Source organism: Psittacula echo (genome assembly GCF_963264785.1).
Source record: "Psittacula echo genome assembly, chromosome: 20".
In the NCBI taxonomy this organism is placed as follows: domain Eukaryota; kingdom Metazoa; phylum Chordata; class Aves; order Psittaciformes; family Psittacidae; genus Psittacula; species Psittacula echo.
The window spans coordinates 4,236,574-4,254,782 of NC_137756.1; the positions used below are offsets into that span (position 1 = coordinate 4,236,574).

At 42.4% G+C, this 18,209-nt stretch overlaps 1 protein-coding gene across 1 annotated transcript in view; it reads right to left on the reverse strand.

Annotated features, from left to right (window-relative positions):
• PCNT (pericentrin) overlaps nt 1-18,209 on the reverse strand; it is a 73,282-nt gene that overhangs the window by 37,433 nt on the left and 17,640 nt on the right. Inside the window, exons 15-22 of the mRNA XM_080632073.1 lie at nt 17,755-17,988; nt 16,341-16,505; nt 13,678-13,824; nt 11,412-11,563; nt 10,359-10,573; nt 9,687-9,898; nt 7,792-7,954; nt 6,515-6,658 (exon numbers count right to left, since the gene is read on the reverse strand). Of these exons, the coding sequence (XP_080488199.1) occupies nt 6,515-6,658; nt 7,792-7,954; nt 9,687-9,898; nt 10,359-10,573; nt 11,412-11,563; nt 13,678-13,824; nt 16,341-16,505; nt 17,755-17,988 (1,432 nt within the window). The remainder of the gene's footprint in view (nt 1-6,514; nt 6,659-7,791; nt 7,955-9,686; nt 9,899-10,358; nt 10,574-11,411; nt 11,564-13,677; nt 13,825-16,340; nt 16,506-17,754; nt 17,989-18,209) is intronic.

Consider the following 18,209-nt stretch of genomic DNA (forward strand, 5'->3'; position numbering starts at 1 on the left):
AAATCCTCGCCACTGCTTTTATCCCATCCTACTTAAAGTCTCTTCCTAATCAAGCCATCCAATAATGAACTGTCAATTCTCCAAAACTGCTGTGCAGAGATCCTCCTTAGATCTCCAACATCCAGAAACAGGTCAGCCCCTCAATTACTCCTCTGCCCCATCTAATGCTGGATACCGCTGCTGCTGTCTACACCGTTGAGTTAGCACCCAGTCCATCTTTTCAGTGCCCAACCCTCCCCTGATGCTAACTGCTATGAGAAAACAAAGTTAATGTCGTTCTCTGAACCTGAGCGGGGATTAAAACCCAAAGAAAAGTCACACTTACAGAAACTTAGCCCAGTGCCAAGGGAAGAAACTCCTGGGAAAAAGATGGCACATATTTGCCCTACATAGACTGCAACAGAAATACCACGAATTCGAAAACATACACAGTTCAAGGTTATTTAAGTTATTAAGAACCTAATTTATAGCTACAGACTGCATTTTCGATCACCTGGATGTACTGAATCCACTGTTTAGGAGACCCAAACTGAGACTCTATTGTGACTGCACTTAGAACAAAACTATTTTAATGTGAATATCACTAAGTAACCTGAACATGAAAATAGAAGTCTGCCTATTTAGTATTTAAAGCAGGGTCCTGCAAGAGCTCTTTAGTTTCAAGTGTTCCATTATTCATCTTAAATGTTTTCAGCCATAGAGAACAAGGTAAGTCTATGATTCCAATAAGGTCATCCAGCCCACTTCCCAAAACGGGACAATTCCCCTTTCCAAGCATGACCAGCTCAATCCACATGATTTCTGATCGAACATCAACTAAAGCTATTGTCCAAACCTTCAAAATCCTAAGTGATTCCACAGCCTCCTCACAACATCGTTTCTAGTGCTTCACTATCCACAGGCACTTAATGAAATTTATAGACACTTTAAAATAAGCCAAGAAACACGAACATTTCAATGTGCATGCTTGAGAGGAGAAGCATCACAAGCTTAGAAAGATGCAATAGCATTTTCATTAAACATTGGGGAACACGTCAACGGAGTAAGGATAACAACAGAATGCACAGGGACTGGGAAGACTCTCTGGAAGTTAAAGCAACTGGACAAAGAGAAAAACTAAAGTAGATTCTGTTTGGGGGCAAAAATATAGACTAAATGTTTACTATTTTATATATAAATATAGACTAAATATAGACTAACAGCTCTGGGGCAACAGCACAAGAGGGACGTGGAGCTGTTGGAGCGTGTCCACAGGAGGCCATGGAGATGCTCCGAAGGCTGGAGCAGCTCTGCTCTGGAGCCAGGCTGAGAGAGCTGGGCTGGGTCAGCCTGGAGAAGAGAAGGCTCCTGAAGGGGAGACCTTAGAGCAGCTCCAGTGCCTAAAGGGGATACAAGAAATCTGGAGAGGGGCTTTGGACAAGGGCCTGTAGGGACAGGCCAAGGGGAATGGCTTTAACCTGCCAGAACAGGGGAGACTGAGATGAGCTCTTAGGCAGAAGCTCTTCCCTGTGAGGGTGCTGAGGTGCTGGCACCTCCTCAGACAGAAATGCGCCTTAATGGAATGCAAGTCATTAGCTAACAGATTTTATGTGAGATTGGAAATGTTACATAGAAAGCAGGTATCACATTTTGGCAGTCTCAGTAAGTGTAATCTGTTTGGGTTTTGTTTTAAGCACATGTTCCCCAAGTGTACCAATATATTTTCAAGCCATATGAGCCATCAGGTCACAGATTTGTTTCTTCGCATGGACAAACCTCCTATTTAATGAATGCCAATTCAGATCATGCAATGCCACTTTGGTAATACCGCAGCACACTCCTCCCCACTCCCAAAATCACCATTAGCAAATGCCAAGCTCCAGCCAAAGTGCATTTGATTAGCAAGGCCATTCTATCCACATTAGTACTACACATCAGAAAAGGGAGAAGGTGTCAACTTTTCAAGGCATAGGACATGGCAATCAACTCCAAACAAGATGATTTTCATCATATTTTCCACATTCTATAAACAATTCCAAACCAGAGGAAGAGTACTACTGATGGCTGGGGTGGGAGCTAGCTCTGATACCCTTACTAGCTAAGGTTAGATGTTCCCTCTCTTTGAGCGCATAGCAGCACATTTCAAGACAATGAGGTGCTTACCAAAACTAAGTTAGATAAAAATATGTTTGGGGGAGATCTGAATGGGACAGGAGGAATAAAGACACATTAATGAGTAAGAGCCCCGTGCAGCTTTTTAACTCTAATGGGAATTTACCTACACCACCATTCTTTATTCACCTAAGTGACTTGCTTTACCCAGCTCACATCCTTTGGGGGAAAAGTCTAGAAACAAGAGAATACATCTAAGAACATGTATATGTGTGTGCATGAATAAAATTCATCTAAAAACATACCATTCTTCTATTTTGAGTAGACCGCCAAACATAATCATGACAGCAATGAATTTATCAGACTTAAATGCTTGCTGCTCAGGAGTTCAGTTTGCACACGTAAGATCAGGAGGGGAAAATAGATATTAGAAAATGTCTCTCAATTTGGCATCTACAAATTTTTTTCAGCATCAGACCTCCAACATCAGCGTAAAACTTCACATATCTGGAAGGGGGCTACAAGGATGCTAGAGAGGGACTCTTCATCAGGAACTGTAGTGATAGGACAAGGGGTAACGGGTGAAAACTGAAACAGGGGATGTTCAGGTTAGATCTAAGGAAGAAGTTCTTTACTGTGCGGGTGCTGAGGCACTGGCCCAGGGTGCCCAGAGAAGCTGTGGCTGCCCCATCCCTGGCAGTGTTCAAGGCCAGGTTGGACACAGGGGCTTGGAGCAAGCTGCTCTAGTGGAAGGGGTCCCTGCCTATGGCAGGGGGTTGGAGCTGGATGAGCTTTAAGGTCCTTTCCAACCCAGACCATTCTATGATCCTTCTTGTTTGTTTTCAGTTTCACTGTTGCACCCCTAACTAAGCCTTCCTTCCCATTCTTCTCCCCTTTTTCCTGATCTACCCCCCCCATTCAATTCCATTTCTCGAGTCTCCCTTAGACTTCCTTCAATTCTTGCTGTCTTTTTGAGCTCACTGTTTTACATCACCTCAAATATTTTTCTTGTGCCTCCCCCATCATTCTGACAGCTCACTATGTAGCATTAGAAGCTCCCAGCTTCTAATTAGAACCCACTCCATCCCCTCAAAAGAAAAATGAAGCTGGTAAACATCAAGATAATAGTACAAGGCATTTTAAGCCTTATGGCAGCAAAACTGGGTGTTTTTCCCCTTAAATACTGGTCAGCTGAACATTCTTAGTTTTAGTTGTTTTCTGATGTCTCACAGAAGTCATACCTTTCTTTTTGCCAAGATATTCGTAATGTCAGTAATGTGTTGGGACTATTCATGAAGTACTATTCCTCTTTGTTAAAGTCAAAACTAGCAATTCATTCACTCAGGTGTTACAGCAACCCAAACCAGAAAAACCCCACACTCATCATTACAAACCTGAACCTTCTTTTTGTGCTACATTAGCAGTAGGTGTTCCTAGAAATCAAAACAGACAGACATGTACAAGACAAGAACAGGACACTGCCATCCTTTCCATCTTCTTAATCACTAGAAATTCATATGCAAACAGATAGCTCCCACCTCTTATTCAGCAGATATGCACTTCACCTTTATTATGGCACAAAGCTCCTGATGATATACATTGATCCATGTCTGGAATTAGACTACAGCTACTATAGAAATGTGTTTTCATTATAACCATGCAAGTGGGTTGCAACATTCTTGGCTTTTTAATTCCTTCCAGGGGATTCCAAGCAGGATTCAGTCCAGCAGGACTCACTGACACAGACTTACAGACTCTGTAATCTGTCATACATTTCCATGAGACACAGATGTACTTGTGTTCAACAACACCGTGGAATGATTTGGCATCTGCTGTAGGATGTATTATTCGATGCCATAACCACTGTTGTAAAGCAAGCACAACATGCATTTAGTTTTAGTTACAGCCCCTGAATCTGTTTCTGTTCAACTGCCTTTCCCTTGAGGAGGAGCACTCTTTCTCAACCTCTTCCTCTGCTTACGGGGACAAATAAGGGCAGGGTCTGTAAGCCAGAGCAATCTGCACAAGACCACTTACTCCTTTTTCTCTTAAGGTAATAGTAAGATATTATTAAGATGCCACGAGAGATCAAAGATGGGCACAACTTTTAACACTAATATATGTTCTCTACTTTTTAATAGGGCCTGTAGCAATAGGACAAGGGCTGATGGTCTTAAACTAAAGAGGGGACATTCAGCCTAGCTATAAGGAAGAAATTCTTTACACTGAGAGTGGTGAAGCACTGGCACTGCTTGCCCGGAGAAGTGGTTGATGCTCCATCCCTGGAAACATTCAAGGCCAGGTTGGATGGGGCTTTGAGCAAGCTGGTCTAGTTGCTGGTGACAGGGTTGGCAGGAATGTCCTCTGAGGAGTGGCTGAGCCCTCTGGGTTTGTCTAGTTTGGAGATAAGGAAGCTGAGGGGTGACTTTATTGCTCTCTGCAGCTTCCTGAGGAGGGGACATGGAGAGGGAAGTGCTGATCTCTCTTCCCTGTCATCCAGTGATAGGATGTGTGGGAACAGTTCAAAGCTGCACCAGGGGAAGTTTAAACTGGACAGAAAGAAGCATTTCTTTACTGAGAGGGCATTCAAACATTGGAACAGCATTTCCAGAAACATGGTCGATGCCCCAAGCCTGTCAGTGTTTAAGAGGCATTTGGACATGTCTTTAATAACACGCTGTCTGTCACTTTAGGGATGACCAAGAGTTGTCAAGATGATTGTTATAGGTCCCTTCCAACTGCAAATATTCTACTCCATTTCCGTTGAAGATGTCCCTGCTCATTGCAGGTGGGTTGGGCTAGACGACCTTTAAAGGTTCCTTCCACCCCAAACCCTTCTATGATTCTATGTACAACACAAGTATTTTGATTGCACTACATTTGAAAGGTCAAGTGCAAAGCCAAAAGGAAGAACACTGAAGGATGTTTGCCCATGACAGCAGGGCAATGGTGGTCAAGAATTGGAAGGGTAGGTGAAAAGCAGCAAAGTTAAGAGAAGGAGAGAAGATGAGGTGGGGGAGAGGCAAGAGGCAGATGAGTTGCAGAGAAATGATACAGCAGGACTGAAAGTCAGGCAGGAGTCAACACAGGGGCTCCTGAGGAGTGGACAGATTAACTGCAACATATAGATTGTGTCCAGTCAAACACAGAAATGGAAAGGTGGTGATCCCAAATGATAAAATATCTGGTGGAAGGTGACACAGAGAAATGCACTTACAGACGTATTAGAATGACATTGAGGCTGCAAATTCAGGAAGTCAAAACTACAGAATGCTGTTCAAAGGGGTCAGAAATTCATTAAGAATCAGCATAGCCTAGTTGTGAGTTCCTGCACAGTGCAAGCCATGTAATATTCCTCAATCATCTTCCATGAATCAGAAAAACATCTTACATGTAAGCCTGCTATGTTACACTGAGATTCTTCATGGGTTTTATTAAATCACTGCTGTCACTGTTCAAATGTACGCTCTTTCATTTGCAGTGTGAATTACCACAGCACCAACTTCCACTCATGGAGTGTTATAAGACTCTATAGAGTATGTTGAAAAGTTGCCCTCTATCCTACTCCACTTCCCTACGCAAGCTTCCTGTAGTTAGTTTACATCATATAACATATCTGTGGGTCTGAGGGAGTCGTGAAGTGACAGAATGAATTATGCAGATTGCTTATTTACATCTACTTACACGAGTTTGATTTGGCATTTCAGTGTCTGGCTATGGCTTGCAGTGAGCCACCCTTTGTTTAAGGCTGGCTTAAGGCTGGTTTAAGGGCAACCTTAAAGTTTAAGCTTAAAGTTTAAATACTTGCCTCACCCTATCCTCTCCAACAACACCACCTCATCCAGCTTTTTCAACCTATATACTTTCTCCTTTAAAACCCTATGCACACTCTGAACTTGATCATCAAAATCTTTCCACAGTCACCCTTACTGAAGTTTCGACCAGACAAGGCTGGGGAGCAAGGGAAAAGCTTATATATGAAACTGGATACACACCATCATCGCATTTTTTCCATAATTCAAATGATCTCCCAGGAGGATTTTATTTCTTCTGTCATTATTAAGCTATCTCCTTAAGCGTGGAAGCAGTCAAAAGCCTTGAATCTCCAACTCTTCTCTTTGTAGTGTCAAATAACCAGCATTTCAGTTACTAACTAGATGCTAATCATCTGTTGCAACTAACTAATACATGCCTCTCATTTTCTCACTTCCCATTTCTAACTAAGCATAAGACTATAGCGACACTCTTCACTTACAGTACTAACATCTTAGAAGCAAAACATCAGTTGCTTTACTTTCTTTTTCCCTGCCAACCTCTGTACCAGACCGAGCTGCTTGCCAGGGTCATCAAACCAAAGTCTGATATGTTACAGGAACACATGGCAGCTTGCCCTGACTGGAGATATGAAACACCCACTCCTCACCAAGGATTGCTTGCTCCTGGGTTAGCTCCTGGAAGCGTTCACGCATATTCTCCAGCTCCACAATAAGGCGACGTTCAGATTCCTCTTTCAGATTCAAGGCCTCTTCCAAGGCAGCTTTTTCTGCAACATAGCCTTCGATAATGCCTAAAATCCGAAGTTGGAATGCAAATAAAGCAATGGACAAACTCATCTGTTGGAACAAAGCAGCCTGAAAACATGAGTAAAATTTTTTTGCCAACAATGGAAGGTGACATAGAAAGGAAAAAGTACAAGATGGCTTAAATTTAACTGTGGTGAGGCTTTTTGAATGATCTTAAGGAATAACATGTATCAGTTACTGTAATTAATGAGGCTGCCATAGCACAAAATGTCTCCAAACATGTAGAATGTATATGGGGATCGTTAAGCCTGGATGGCCTGGGACCACCTCACAACATAGGATAGTCTGACACATGTGCTGGGGGCTGAAGTTTGTAGGAACAGATTCTCCAGGAAGTAAGATCAAATGTTCGATTCAGAGCCCAAGAAATCCAGGAATTATTCACAGAAAGGAAGGAAACAGGATTTTGGAAAGACTAAATAAGCCTGAAGGAGTATGAGTGAGAAGAGGACCGGAAAGCAAATGCCACGATCAGGAAGAGAAGCTCAACTTGAGGGACACAGAAACCCTCAAAGATTCTCCTACGTAAAAGCAAAGACCTCAAGTCATCTTCGCAAGGAGGGGATTAGATTGGTACATACAGTCTGTGGTAGCATCAAGATTAACAGCCTCAACCTTTTTGTCTCTCTTACAGAACCTCTTTATGGCTTGTGCTACTATCAAACATTGCTCTAGTTTATGCGAACCCTTCCAAGGACAGACAAGTGGGCTGATTTACACTGGGAGTGCATCTTGTCAATAATCCAAGCGCCCATATCCAGACATGCAGGAACGCAAACTGCTGTTTTAAAAATGATGGTATGTTTCACATGCAGTCAGTGGTATAAGAATAGAACTAAGCACTATCACACTTGCCCCCAGGGAAGTGCATACGGGACTAAAGTAGTAGATTTGCAAAAGAAGACCCAAGCTTCAAGTAATTTAGCAATCTGAAATGCAGAAAATGGATTAAAAGGTTGGACTTGATCTGAGAGGTCTTTTCCAACCTAGTTGATTCTATGATTCTAAACAGGCAAATCAACGGCAGAAGTCGCAAAAAGCATATCATAAATATTTGGAGGCATGAGCTTTGAATAAATGACACTAAAACCTCCTTCTGTTGGTTTCATTTTCTTACCCTCTGCTTTATGAAGCTCCAACGCCAGCTGATTCTTGGCCTTACTCTCCTCGCCGAGGCACTCCAGGAGCTCCTTGTGCTGACTTACCACTTGGGCCGTTTCCCGGTTCTGGCGGCTGAATTCTTCTTCAAACTGTGCTTGGTTTTCATGCATTTTCTCCAGCTACAAATAAATCATTGCCCCTCACATCAGGCCCTGCATGTACATGCAATCTAATAATACTAACTAATAGGCATTTAAACATAAACCTTATTTTTGCAATAACATTAATGCATTAAGGTCCAGGTTTTCAAATTTCATTTCAGTACTAGGTTGACTTGGCCCAAAATCCCTGGACACTTTGGTGACTCCCTGTACTCACATACCTGTATTTTTAACCACAAATCTTCCCTGGGGAAGAAAGTTTCTTTACTGTGCATGAAAAGAGACACCTTTTAGTTGCCTAAACTGCTCAGTTTGACAATTCCTGAGCCACTTGAAATTCAAATCAACCCCTCATTCTTCAAGAGATTCAGGCATGTCTAATAGAAAGTGAAGTCAACACATCATCAGGTTCCCAAAGTATGGATGGCACCAGTTCTCAGAGACAATGCAGCTTGCATTCCTATTATCATTAGGGACTGTAGTGACAGGACAAGGGGTAACGGGTTCAAACTGAAACAGGGGAAGTTTAGATTGGATCTAAGGAAGAAATTCTTTACTGTGAGGGTGGTGAGGCACTGGAATGGGTTGCCCAGGGAGGTTGTGAATGCTCCATCCCTGGCGGTGTTCAAGGCCAGGTTGGACAGAGCCTTGGGTGCCATGGTTTAGTGTGAGGTGTCCCTGCCCGTGGCAGGGGGGTTGGAACTGTATGATCTTCAGGTCCTTTCCAACCCTGACTATTCTATGATTCTATGTGCAATGTCTCAAGTTCAACTAGAGCAGCCCTGTTCCCATTTAGTTTGTACTTAGCTTATCCTCGTGGAGAGAAGTTGGAGATAACCAGGTTTTCACAAACGCAAGCACAGTATGTTTGAATGCAGCTGCTGAGGTGACCTAAAAATCTGCATCTGCCACGGCTTGGGCAAGAACTTTAACCACGAGTTAGTTCCATACTAGTGGAACTAGCACCAGTACCTAAAAGTACAAGAGGAATCACCTCATTCTAGGAGGGATTTTTTAAGATGGTGAATATGCATCTCACATAGATGCTTATCTCTAGGTTGCACAAAATACCTGACAAGAAAATGAATTTCAGATATCTTCCTTCCCTTCACATGTTTTCTTAAATTAGGGGCTTCCTTACTCCACACACTAATAATAACTGTTGCACTACCTTCGGTGCTCCAAATGCATACAGTACTCTGGCATCTACTTCAGATTCACAATTTCTCTTCCCAAAGCTGAATGCCTAGACACTGGAAAACTCAGTATGGAAATACTCAAATCCTTTCACAAGAGCGAGTCCAGTTCCTTTTAGCACTGTATATAATTACAAGGATGTTTGCTTGCTGCATATTTCCTAAACATTTTCACATGGGACTGAGCTTTCTTGAACCTACTTAGCAATGTTGAAGGAGTATTGATGTGAAGTGCAATGAAACCTCCTCAAAACCACTCTGCTCTTGGTCTCCTGAAGTTACCGAATGCATCTGATATCCTAGTTTAAATCTACTGAAGCAACTGACTTACAGCCTTCCTCTAGGATAGAAGAGGAAAAGAAGTTGGTGAAGTCTCATTTATAAGAAATAAGAGCAAAACCTTCACTGTAAGAAGCAGGGGATGTACACACATCCCTATATCGATAACTTGTCATGTATTCAGACAAACTGTTTCTTTGTAGTAGCCAATCCTACAGATAGAGAATTCACATTTTTGGTGCAATGACACATCTATATAGAGTCAAAAGTTTTACTTGTTTAGTTGATTCTGTAACCAGTTCCAGAAGTCTCTCCACTGCGGTGTGCAACCGGCGGCAAGTTTTCAGTATCATCTCTTCATTTTCACATGCCAATTCTGGCTTTGCAAAAACACTTTCACATAAGTATTGGCTCAATTCAGACCCCTCGTCAGTCACGGCAGACAGCTGGTTGTCTTCTGTGAGAGTTTCATCAAGCAGCTCATCGACTGGAGACAGGCAAGCTATTTTAAACCACAAAATAATGACACAGAACTGGCCACTCAGGTAACAACTGACAGACAGTGACACTGGTTAGTCCTGAGGCCGTATTACAAGGTGAAAACTTGTACACATCAGTTGCTCAGGGTTGAAAAACCAACATTTGGGATTATTGTGCTATGTATCAGGGCTTGAACCTCTGCGTTCATCAAGTTCCTCTTTCCTGCCCTATCATCTATTCAGCCTTTTCCAGCAACATAAACTAAAATAGTACAACTAAGTTGCACTATTAAAAGAATTGAAACGAAGGAATACTGACAGACACAGTGTGGAGCAACTTTGAAAGAGACACAGAAAACTGCAACAAGAGACATCCCCTTTCTAAACCTCAGCCATATAATAGGAAATGAAAAGGCATTTTTCAAGGAAGTGAACTGCTTACATTCAGTTATGCAGATGTGTACTCACCTTTCTCTAGGTGATGCTTTTCTTTGGCTTTGAAATACTGCATGAATCCCATTTCTTCCATAATACTGTGACTTTCTCTAGAATCTCCAAAAGACACACTATCATCAAGGCAGAGACCAATCTTGCTACTGATAAGGTCCTCAACGGCTATTGTGGCTTTCACCAACTCCAGAAGCAGTTTCAGAACGTGCTGGTAAGATTCCTGCAGGTTTTTCCTAGAACAAAAGATACTGAACACTTCAAAAACTGCACGCACATGATTTAAGACACTCTGAACCTACTGAAAAAGTGACAGTCTAAAATGGCCACAGTTGGGACTTATCAGTGAAGATGATTTAGATGACTCAAAAACCAAGGCCATTTCCACAGAGCAAAACCCCTTTGTCTTCTCCAAAGGTAGATGGAGAGATCATACTGCAATCACAAGCATCTCAGGCTTCCATTATCTGTGGAAGCACCACTAGGGAGAACACATCTACTACTATAGTATCTGTGACATCCCAGTACCTAGGGGTGTTCTGGCACAGTAGACAACAAAAATCATAGTTAGGAACACATTTTAGTGTTAAGAAAAACAAGTAAGCCAGTTTCTTAAAGATAAGAGAGGAAATTCTTCTAGAACCTTATTCAGCATGATAGCTTCTCTAACCCACGCATTCCAATGCCATATCAAACCATCCCCAGTGCACTGAAAGGTTTCAGTGACCAAGAGGCCTTTTCCATTTCCTACCTTTTTCCAAGTAAATGGACAGTGGAAACCCCAAAACACCAAGGTCTCCATCAGACCACAAGGAAACAAGGAATACAAATTGTAAATCTGACTTTCCATATCAAGATAGTTTGGTAACTTAAAGCAACACAGCCAAACAAAAACAAGACCCCAAAACCACACATACCAAAAAGCTTGCAACTGAAACCAATATACCAGCATCCTGCACTATTCGTTTGAGCTGGCTTAATTTTGCCGAGTTATTGATTTCTTTATGAAAAGCGAGAAAACAAGCAAACAGAACAACCAATCACTAAGCATTAGGTAACCCAAGATGAACAAACCTTTCCTCCTTGGATTGCTCAATATCAGATCTCAACATGGCTACCAAATTCCCTCCTTCTAGGTTTTCTCTATCCCGCCGCTCAAGGAGTGTCTCCAGTTCAGAGTTGGTCTCCTCCATTCCATGGTTTAAAAGCTCCACTTTCTTTTCCAGCTGTGGAAAACATAGCAACAATGCAGCAAAATTGATCATTTTGCTTAAACTCTGAACTTCACCCAGTGATCTTACCCTTCATCACCTCGGATATATCCACACAATCGTCGTCCCCTAAATTATTAGAAACGAATAGCAGAAAGAGTAAAAATGAATGGTCTGGTTTTCAGTTCTCCATTTCTGACATTGATTTTTCCTCAGGGAGCTGCCTCCCTTGTATTCAGACCCAGACAATGCAAAAAGCTTGCAAAACCTTTGTGTTAAACTGCGGTTTGCTCTTGGTTTGTTTTCATTGCTATGGCTCAAAGACACTAAGCAATGTCCTAGCATGAATTTTGACACTGTAGCACACAAACCCAAAGAGTAACTTGATCCAGTATCATCAGTGCCAGCTTTCTTTGCCCTGAGCTCTGCCTGAAACAAGTTTCTATAAATGTTTCCTCTCCTCATACTTATTTCTGATGATACCCCCCCTAGCCAATTGGAAATACATATTAAAATACACGTATGTATGTATATACCCACCTCTGACCACCAGATTCAGCTGCCAAAGAATCAGTACTATTTTGTTAGAAACTTTGCCTCATAAGTAAGCCAACAAATTAGCCCAAATATCTGTTTGGGAGGAAACTGGACGCAAAGAACAGCATTCTACTCCCATACCAACCTTCTCACCCCTCACCAAATCCTGCAGGAACAGCAGCAAACAATAATGCACTTTTTCCCATAGAGGAAAGTCTTACTCCCAGTTTTTACCATTAAACATACAGGCCTAACAGAACAGTTTAATATATCAAACTTCCACTTTGGTCAGAGCTTCCTGAACTGTGAGTGAAGACATGACTGTTTTCTTTATCTTCTGTTTTGAAAACTCAAAGCTATTATTTTAATCTTGGAGAAAGACTTGAACATTTCTAAACTTCCCGAGTAAAGCAGAATCCTTTTCAAGCTGTTCCTCTCTTTTCGGGGATCTGAGATTCAACTTAGATATTTGCTTTACAGGAGACATAAAATTACATTCTGTTTGGCAAACAATATTATCTTTGCCATTTGTGGATCCAAACTTCTCATTTGCCTGTCTTACTTCCTTCAAACTATAGCTCAGTTGGTCTAACAAAAGCTGCTAGAGCACTATTTTCTTAACAAAAACCTGATAGATATAGTGGCATTAATACATTGACAACAAAACGGCAAATATCCAATCTTCTATAAAGCAGTGTTAATCCCCCTGAGAAATGGGGCGAGGAGAAGCTCCACATGACCCGGCTTCAGTGTGCACTTGAGCCCAGAACCCCCCTGTCTGCTGGGCTGCACACCCACAGTGTGAGCAGCAGCTCAGGGAGGGGATTCTCTCCCCCTCTGCTGTGCTCTGGGGAGACCCTCCCTGCAGCCCTGATCCAGCTCTGGGGCAGCAGCACAAGAGGGACGTGGAGCTGCTGGAGTGAGTCCAGAGGAGGCCATGGAGATGCTGCGAGGGCTGGAGCAGCTCTGCTCTGGAGCCAGGCTGAGAGAGCTGGGCTGGGGCAGCCTGGAGAAGAGACGGCTCCTGAAGGGGAGACCTGAGAGCAGCTCCAGTGCCTAAAGGGGCTGCAGGAAAGCTGGAGAGGGGCTTGGGACAAGGGCCTGTAGGGACAGGACAAGGGGAATGGCTTGAACCTGTCAGAACAGGGGAGACTGAGATGAGCTCTTAGGCAGAAGCTCTTCCCTGTGAGGGTGCTGAGGCGCTGGCCCAGGGTGCCCAGAGAGGCTGCCCCATCCCTGGCAGTGTTCAAGGCCAGGTTGGACACAGGGGCTTGGAGCAAGCTGCTCTAGCGGAAGGTGTCCCTGCCCATGGGTGGGGGGCCAGAACTGGGTGAGTTTTAAGGGTCTTTTAAACCCAAACCAGTCTGGGATTCCACAAAATAGCTGGACCAGTTTTCAAGCCAATATCCAAGTTAAATTTCTATGTTAACTGCTCTAGCACTGCAACTAAGAGACCATCATACCTGACAACTAGCGATCACAAGAAGACAAACAGTCCCTCTACAAACATCTTGACAAAGGTGAGAGCACTGTGTTAAAATACAGCCACAAAAGCACATTTAAAGTCTAGGTTTAAAATTCTTTCCACGCACCTGGATAATTATTGCTGCTTTTTCCTGCAGCTGGGCTGATAGCATCTCCTGCTCCTTCTGGTGAGCAGCCTGTGCCTTCTCTCTCTCCTGAATCAACATCTGCTCCTTGTCATGCAGTGATGCCTTTTTTTCAGCTTCAAATTCTTCCTGTGTAAGTCACATAATATACTTTGGTTTACAGAGAGAAAAATACCAAACAAACCAAAACACCCACCTCAGAATCCACAACCAAACCCTCACTATCCCCCCTCCTCTTACTTTTTCTTTACACACGTGCATGCCTTACCTCTCAGATTAACTAGCAGTAATTTACATGGTTATCACCTCCAATCAACAAAATTATGCTGAAATGATGATTTAAAAATAATTAGGTAGATAAAGAAACTATCTGAACGTGGTCACTGAGACTCAGGTCGTTTCACACTGCTGAGATAGCAATGAGGATCAGACAACAGATAGGTAAGTCAATATAGAGATGGACAGAAGCCACTGGAAGCAACTTCATGTAGTACAACACTCATAGTACTGAGTTCCACATAGGAACAACAGTTTACCAGAACAGACTGAAAATCTACAAGGTAGATTTACACAGCTAAATGCTCTGGAAGCTCTTCAATTGTATCTCACCTCAGAGTGCTCCAAAGCACTCTAAAGGAAGGATTATCAGATATCCCTCACTCCTGCCCCAGCAAACAAGGGAGGTGAAACAAGGTCCTGGGACCCCTTCCCAGGGAAGAAGCTAAAAGGAACCCTAATTAGTAATTGTTTCTGCAACAGCAGAATTGGAAATGAGACTCCTTGTTCATGGTATAAAAAACCCTCAAGCCATTTGGTCTATGAACACTAATACACACCAAGGTGATAGCTGCCATTTTCACCGGTAAGTCAAGAAAGCAGTTTTTCTGCAGGGCATGAAGTAAGCCTTCAGAACATCTGTAGTCACCTGAGCTGTCCTGGATCCTTTGTGGAAGACTCAGCCAGTCCTCGCACTGAGTCAAACAGCAGAGTATTTAGCAGTTAGCAAGATACAAATGAACAGACACAGAGGAGGACAAGGACCTTCCTCAACCAGTACAATAAACTTGTGGACAAAGTCTCTGAAACTGCCTGCCTCTTCTTCTCAGTAGCAGTGCATTCAGTAAAAGAGAATGTTGGGCTGTAAAAATGAACTCTGAATGTCTAAAATCTACAAGGGGAGGCAAAGAAAGCAAGAAAGCACAGTTGGCATGAAGACAATGGCAGAAATGAGACGCGGGAAACAGGCAGCGGAAGGCTCACTGCAAAAACCTGTATCAGACCATGATTCAGTTCAGCCTGCCATTGCAAAGAGATCCAGTCAGTCTCTTCTGGGACTAAACACACATCATCAAGTTAACAAAGGCAAAAAAAGCCACAAGAGACAGCTGTACTAGCAGTAGCATTACCCCTGGCCGAATGTCAACAAGAAGAGAGGTTTCTGGTGTCCCAAATGCTAATTTAGGTGCCTAGACAGCACAAGAGAGAGAAGACCAGGAATTACTTTGGGGATATATGTGTAACAGTCAGTCCAGTCCTGGCTTCTGTGGACTGAAGGCTGGGGTTCAGCTGAGGACAGAAATGCCAAATATATCTCCAGAAGCTTTTCAGGATATACTTGTGTCCTCTGTTTCAAAAGACAGCTGCACCAGACAGAGAGAGGTCAAAGAACGACCACGTTCTTTGTTCTGACCGTTCACAGAGGACCAGAGGCAGGAAACAGGAGAGACTTTCTGCCCATCTGCAGCACCCAGTTGTAGAGGTTTGTGGAACTATTATGAAGAGTCCCACCTCAGGTTGGAGCACTGACAAGAACAGTAAGGATCTGCTGAAATCTCCCAAGGAGCAGCAAATAAGGAGGTGGTACTTCATCTACGTTACGTGTGCTCAACAGGTTGCTTTCACCACATGCTCAGTACAGTGATAACACTGAGTAAGCACCGACCTTAGCGTGCTGGCAAGTTTCTCTGTCTCTTCTGACACAGGCTGTGCCTTCTCCATAAGTCTAATAATGTAACATGGTCTTGTCACCTAACCAATTGAAGGAAATTTGCACAAGGCTCAGAAGATGAGAGGCAATTACTACATCACACACAAGGCCAAAGACAGAATCTTAAAAATGCTTATCAAGATGCAAGTTTGGAACTCAAATGATGACCCCAAGAAAGCAGAAATGAAGAATAACCACAAACAAAAACCTCCTGCACAAAGTGCTCACTGTCGTCACACTCTGGGTAAAAGTTTAGATAACGCTGAACGTGGCTTTGCCATATATACACAAGTGCAGTATACAAGGGATGATAGGCCAAGGGCATGGTTTATACAGACAACAAGAAGAAAAAGTTTCAAATGACAAACTGAACAAATGTACTCAAGGAATGCTGGTTAGAGCAAAGACTGGTTGGTTTGTTTGAAGGATGCTTCACATCCAATTCAGGATTTTAAGACAACCCCATAATAAATACCATAGTGTTGTAGTAACCCTGTAGTAAATACTATAACTGCTTACAAAGCACTGCAGCGTTCCAATGCTTCTTTTCTAGTTCTAACATTGTGAGGCAAGACAATCGAACTCATACGGCTGAAGAACAAAAACGTTCACCAGTTTAGCAGTGCCTACTCTGAAGTTCAGCTCCACCAGCCCCTACCTTGAGCTGTGCAATCTGCTGCTCCAGCAGTACCTCCGACTGACACTTCAGCAGCTCAATCTCCTCCTGGAACTGGAGCTGCTGCTTCAATTTTACCTCCTCAAATTGAGCCAGAAGAACTGTTCGTGCAGTTTCTACTTCAGAGGCTGATGCAGAAGCATACATCTGCAGACAAATAAGTAATAGAAAAGATTTTAGCCACAGTGTTATAATTAAGCTAAAACCAAACCCATCCAGCTCAATCAAATTCTTCAGAGTATTTTCACAACAGTTCTCTCCAATCCTCAAGGTCATACACAGTTGCTATCTATCACCATGCTGACTGTAGAAAAAGCGAGTTGATATATATAGTTAAGAACCAACAAGGCATTAGATACCATGTATCTCCTGTATTTATAGACCATTTAGGTCAGACTAACAACATATTCCCCACTTGTTCTTTCCAACAGACACTTCCCTAAGAGAAACTCAAAGAAACAAGGAAGAAAAAGGCAGAGAAAAAACACAGGGAGAATGTATTTTGTTGAGATGTGATTTCTCTTGCTCGAATGAGATTAAACATTACATAGCTATATTTAATGCAGTTATCCTATGAGATACAACAAAGTTCATCAAAAGTACCAGAGAAAGGTTTGAGGGTTTTCTGTTACTTTGTTTCCTTTTTTTTTCCCCTATTATCCTCTCTGAGTCACTGTAGCCACTAGAATAGAGAGAATACATATAATATAGAAAAGGGAAGTCTTTATCGCTTGTGGCTGCTTGCACCAACACAAGTCAGACTCTATAAAAGACTTATTCCATTTCACTGTTTAAAGATAACTTAGTGTAGATGATCCAATTTTTAGCCTTCAGGATGAAAGAAAACAATCAACCTTACACATTTCCAACAGGAAGAAACGGTAAAGTGTTAAGGACAACTAGGAAGATTTCCAGCCCTCACTGAGAAAACATATCTGGAAAAGTACCACTTACTGTAACAGTATTTCTAATGAAAGAAGAAATCAATGTTAGCAAAGGTTGTTCATTTATAAAGGCCTGAAGTGAGCAGTTACTTTCCACAAATGGTTAATGACCTAAATTGTTACCTATTAGTTTTCTGTCAAAACGGCAGCTTTCAAATGTTGCATTAAATACACAGCAGGAACTCAAAGGAAAACAGCCTCCACCCCGATAAAGAGAACACTGCAAACAGGGATTTACATGTAAATACATCACATGTATGAATTGTCTTAAGTTCTTCTAGGTAAAGTAAGGCTTAAAAATGTTAACTTCATCTTATCTATTGGCACTATTAAACCAAAACCATCCAAAAAGCATCTGGATATACCACCTCACTTCTAAGGTTTATAAAACTGATTTTACTTTATGATAAACTATGGATTATTTTGGGTTTAGGTATTAGCAACACTCTGACCTTTTGTTCACGCTCATGCTGTGCTTTTAGTTTCCCCAATTCTTTTTCCAGCTCCCTGGAGTATTCCTCCTTATGCTTCTTCATTTCTGTCTCATGAAGATCCTGAAGTTCTTGCAGTGCTTTTCTGTGCTTGTCCTCCATATTCAACACTTCTTCACGTAATATATCCAGGGCCAGACGTTTCTCCTCTTCCAGCAACCTTCTTTGATTTTGAAGAGCTGTGTTCAATTCATCCTGTGCAAGCGTTAATTTAAAAAGGGGAGAAAAAGAATGAAGTACAAACGTTTTTATAAACCACTTCTAAAGCACACGTCATGCTGTATCAAAGCTTAAGTAAACAGGAAAAATACTGCCTCATGAATGATGAGCAGACATACATATACATAGTATCCCAGCAGGGTTTGGGTTCGAAGGGACCTTAAAGCTCATCCAGTTCCAACCCCCTGCCACAGTCA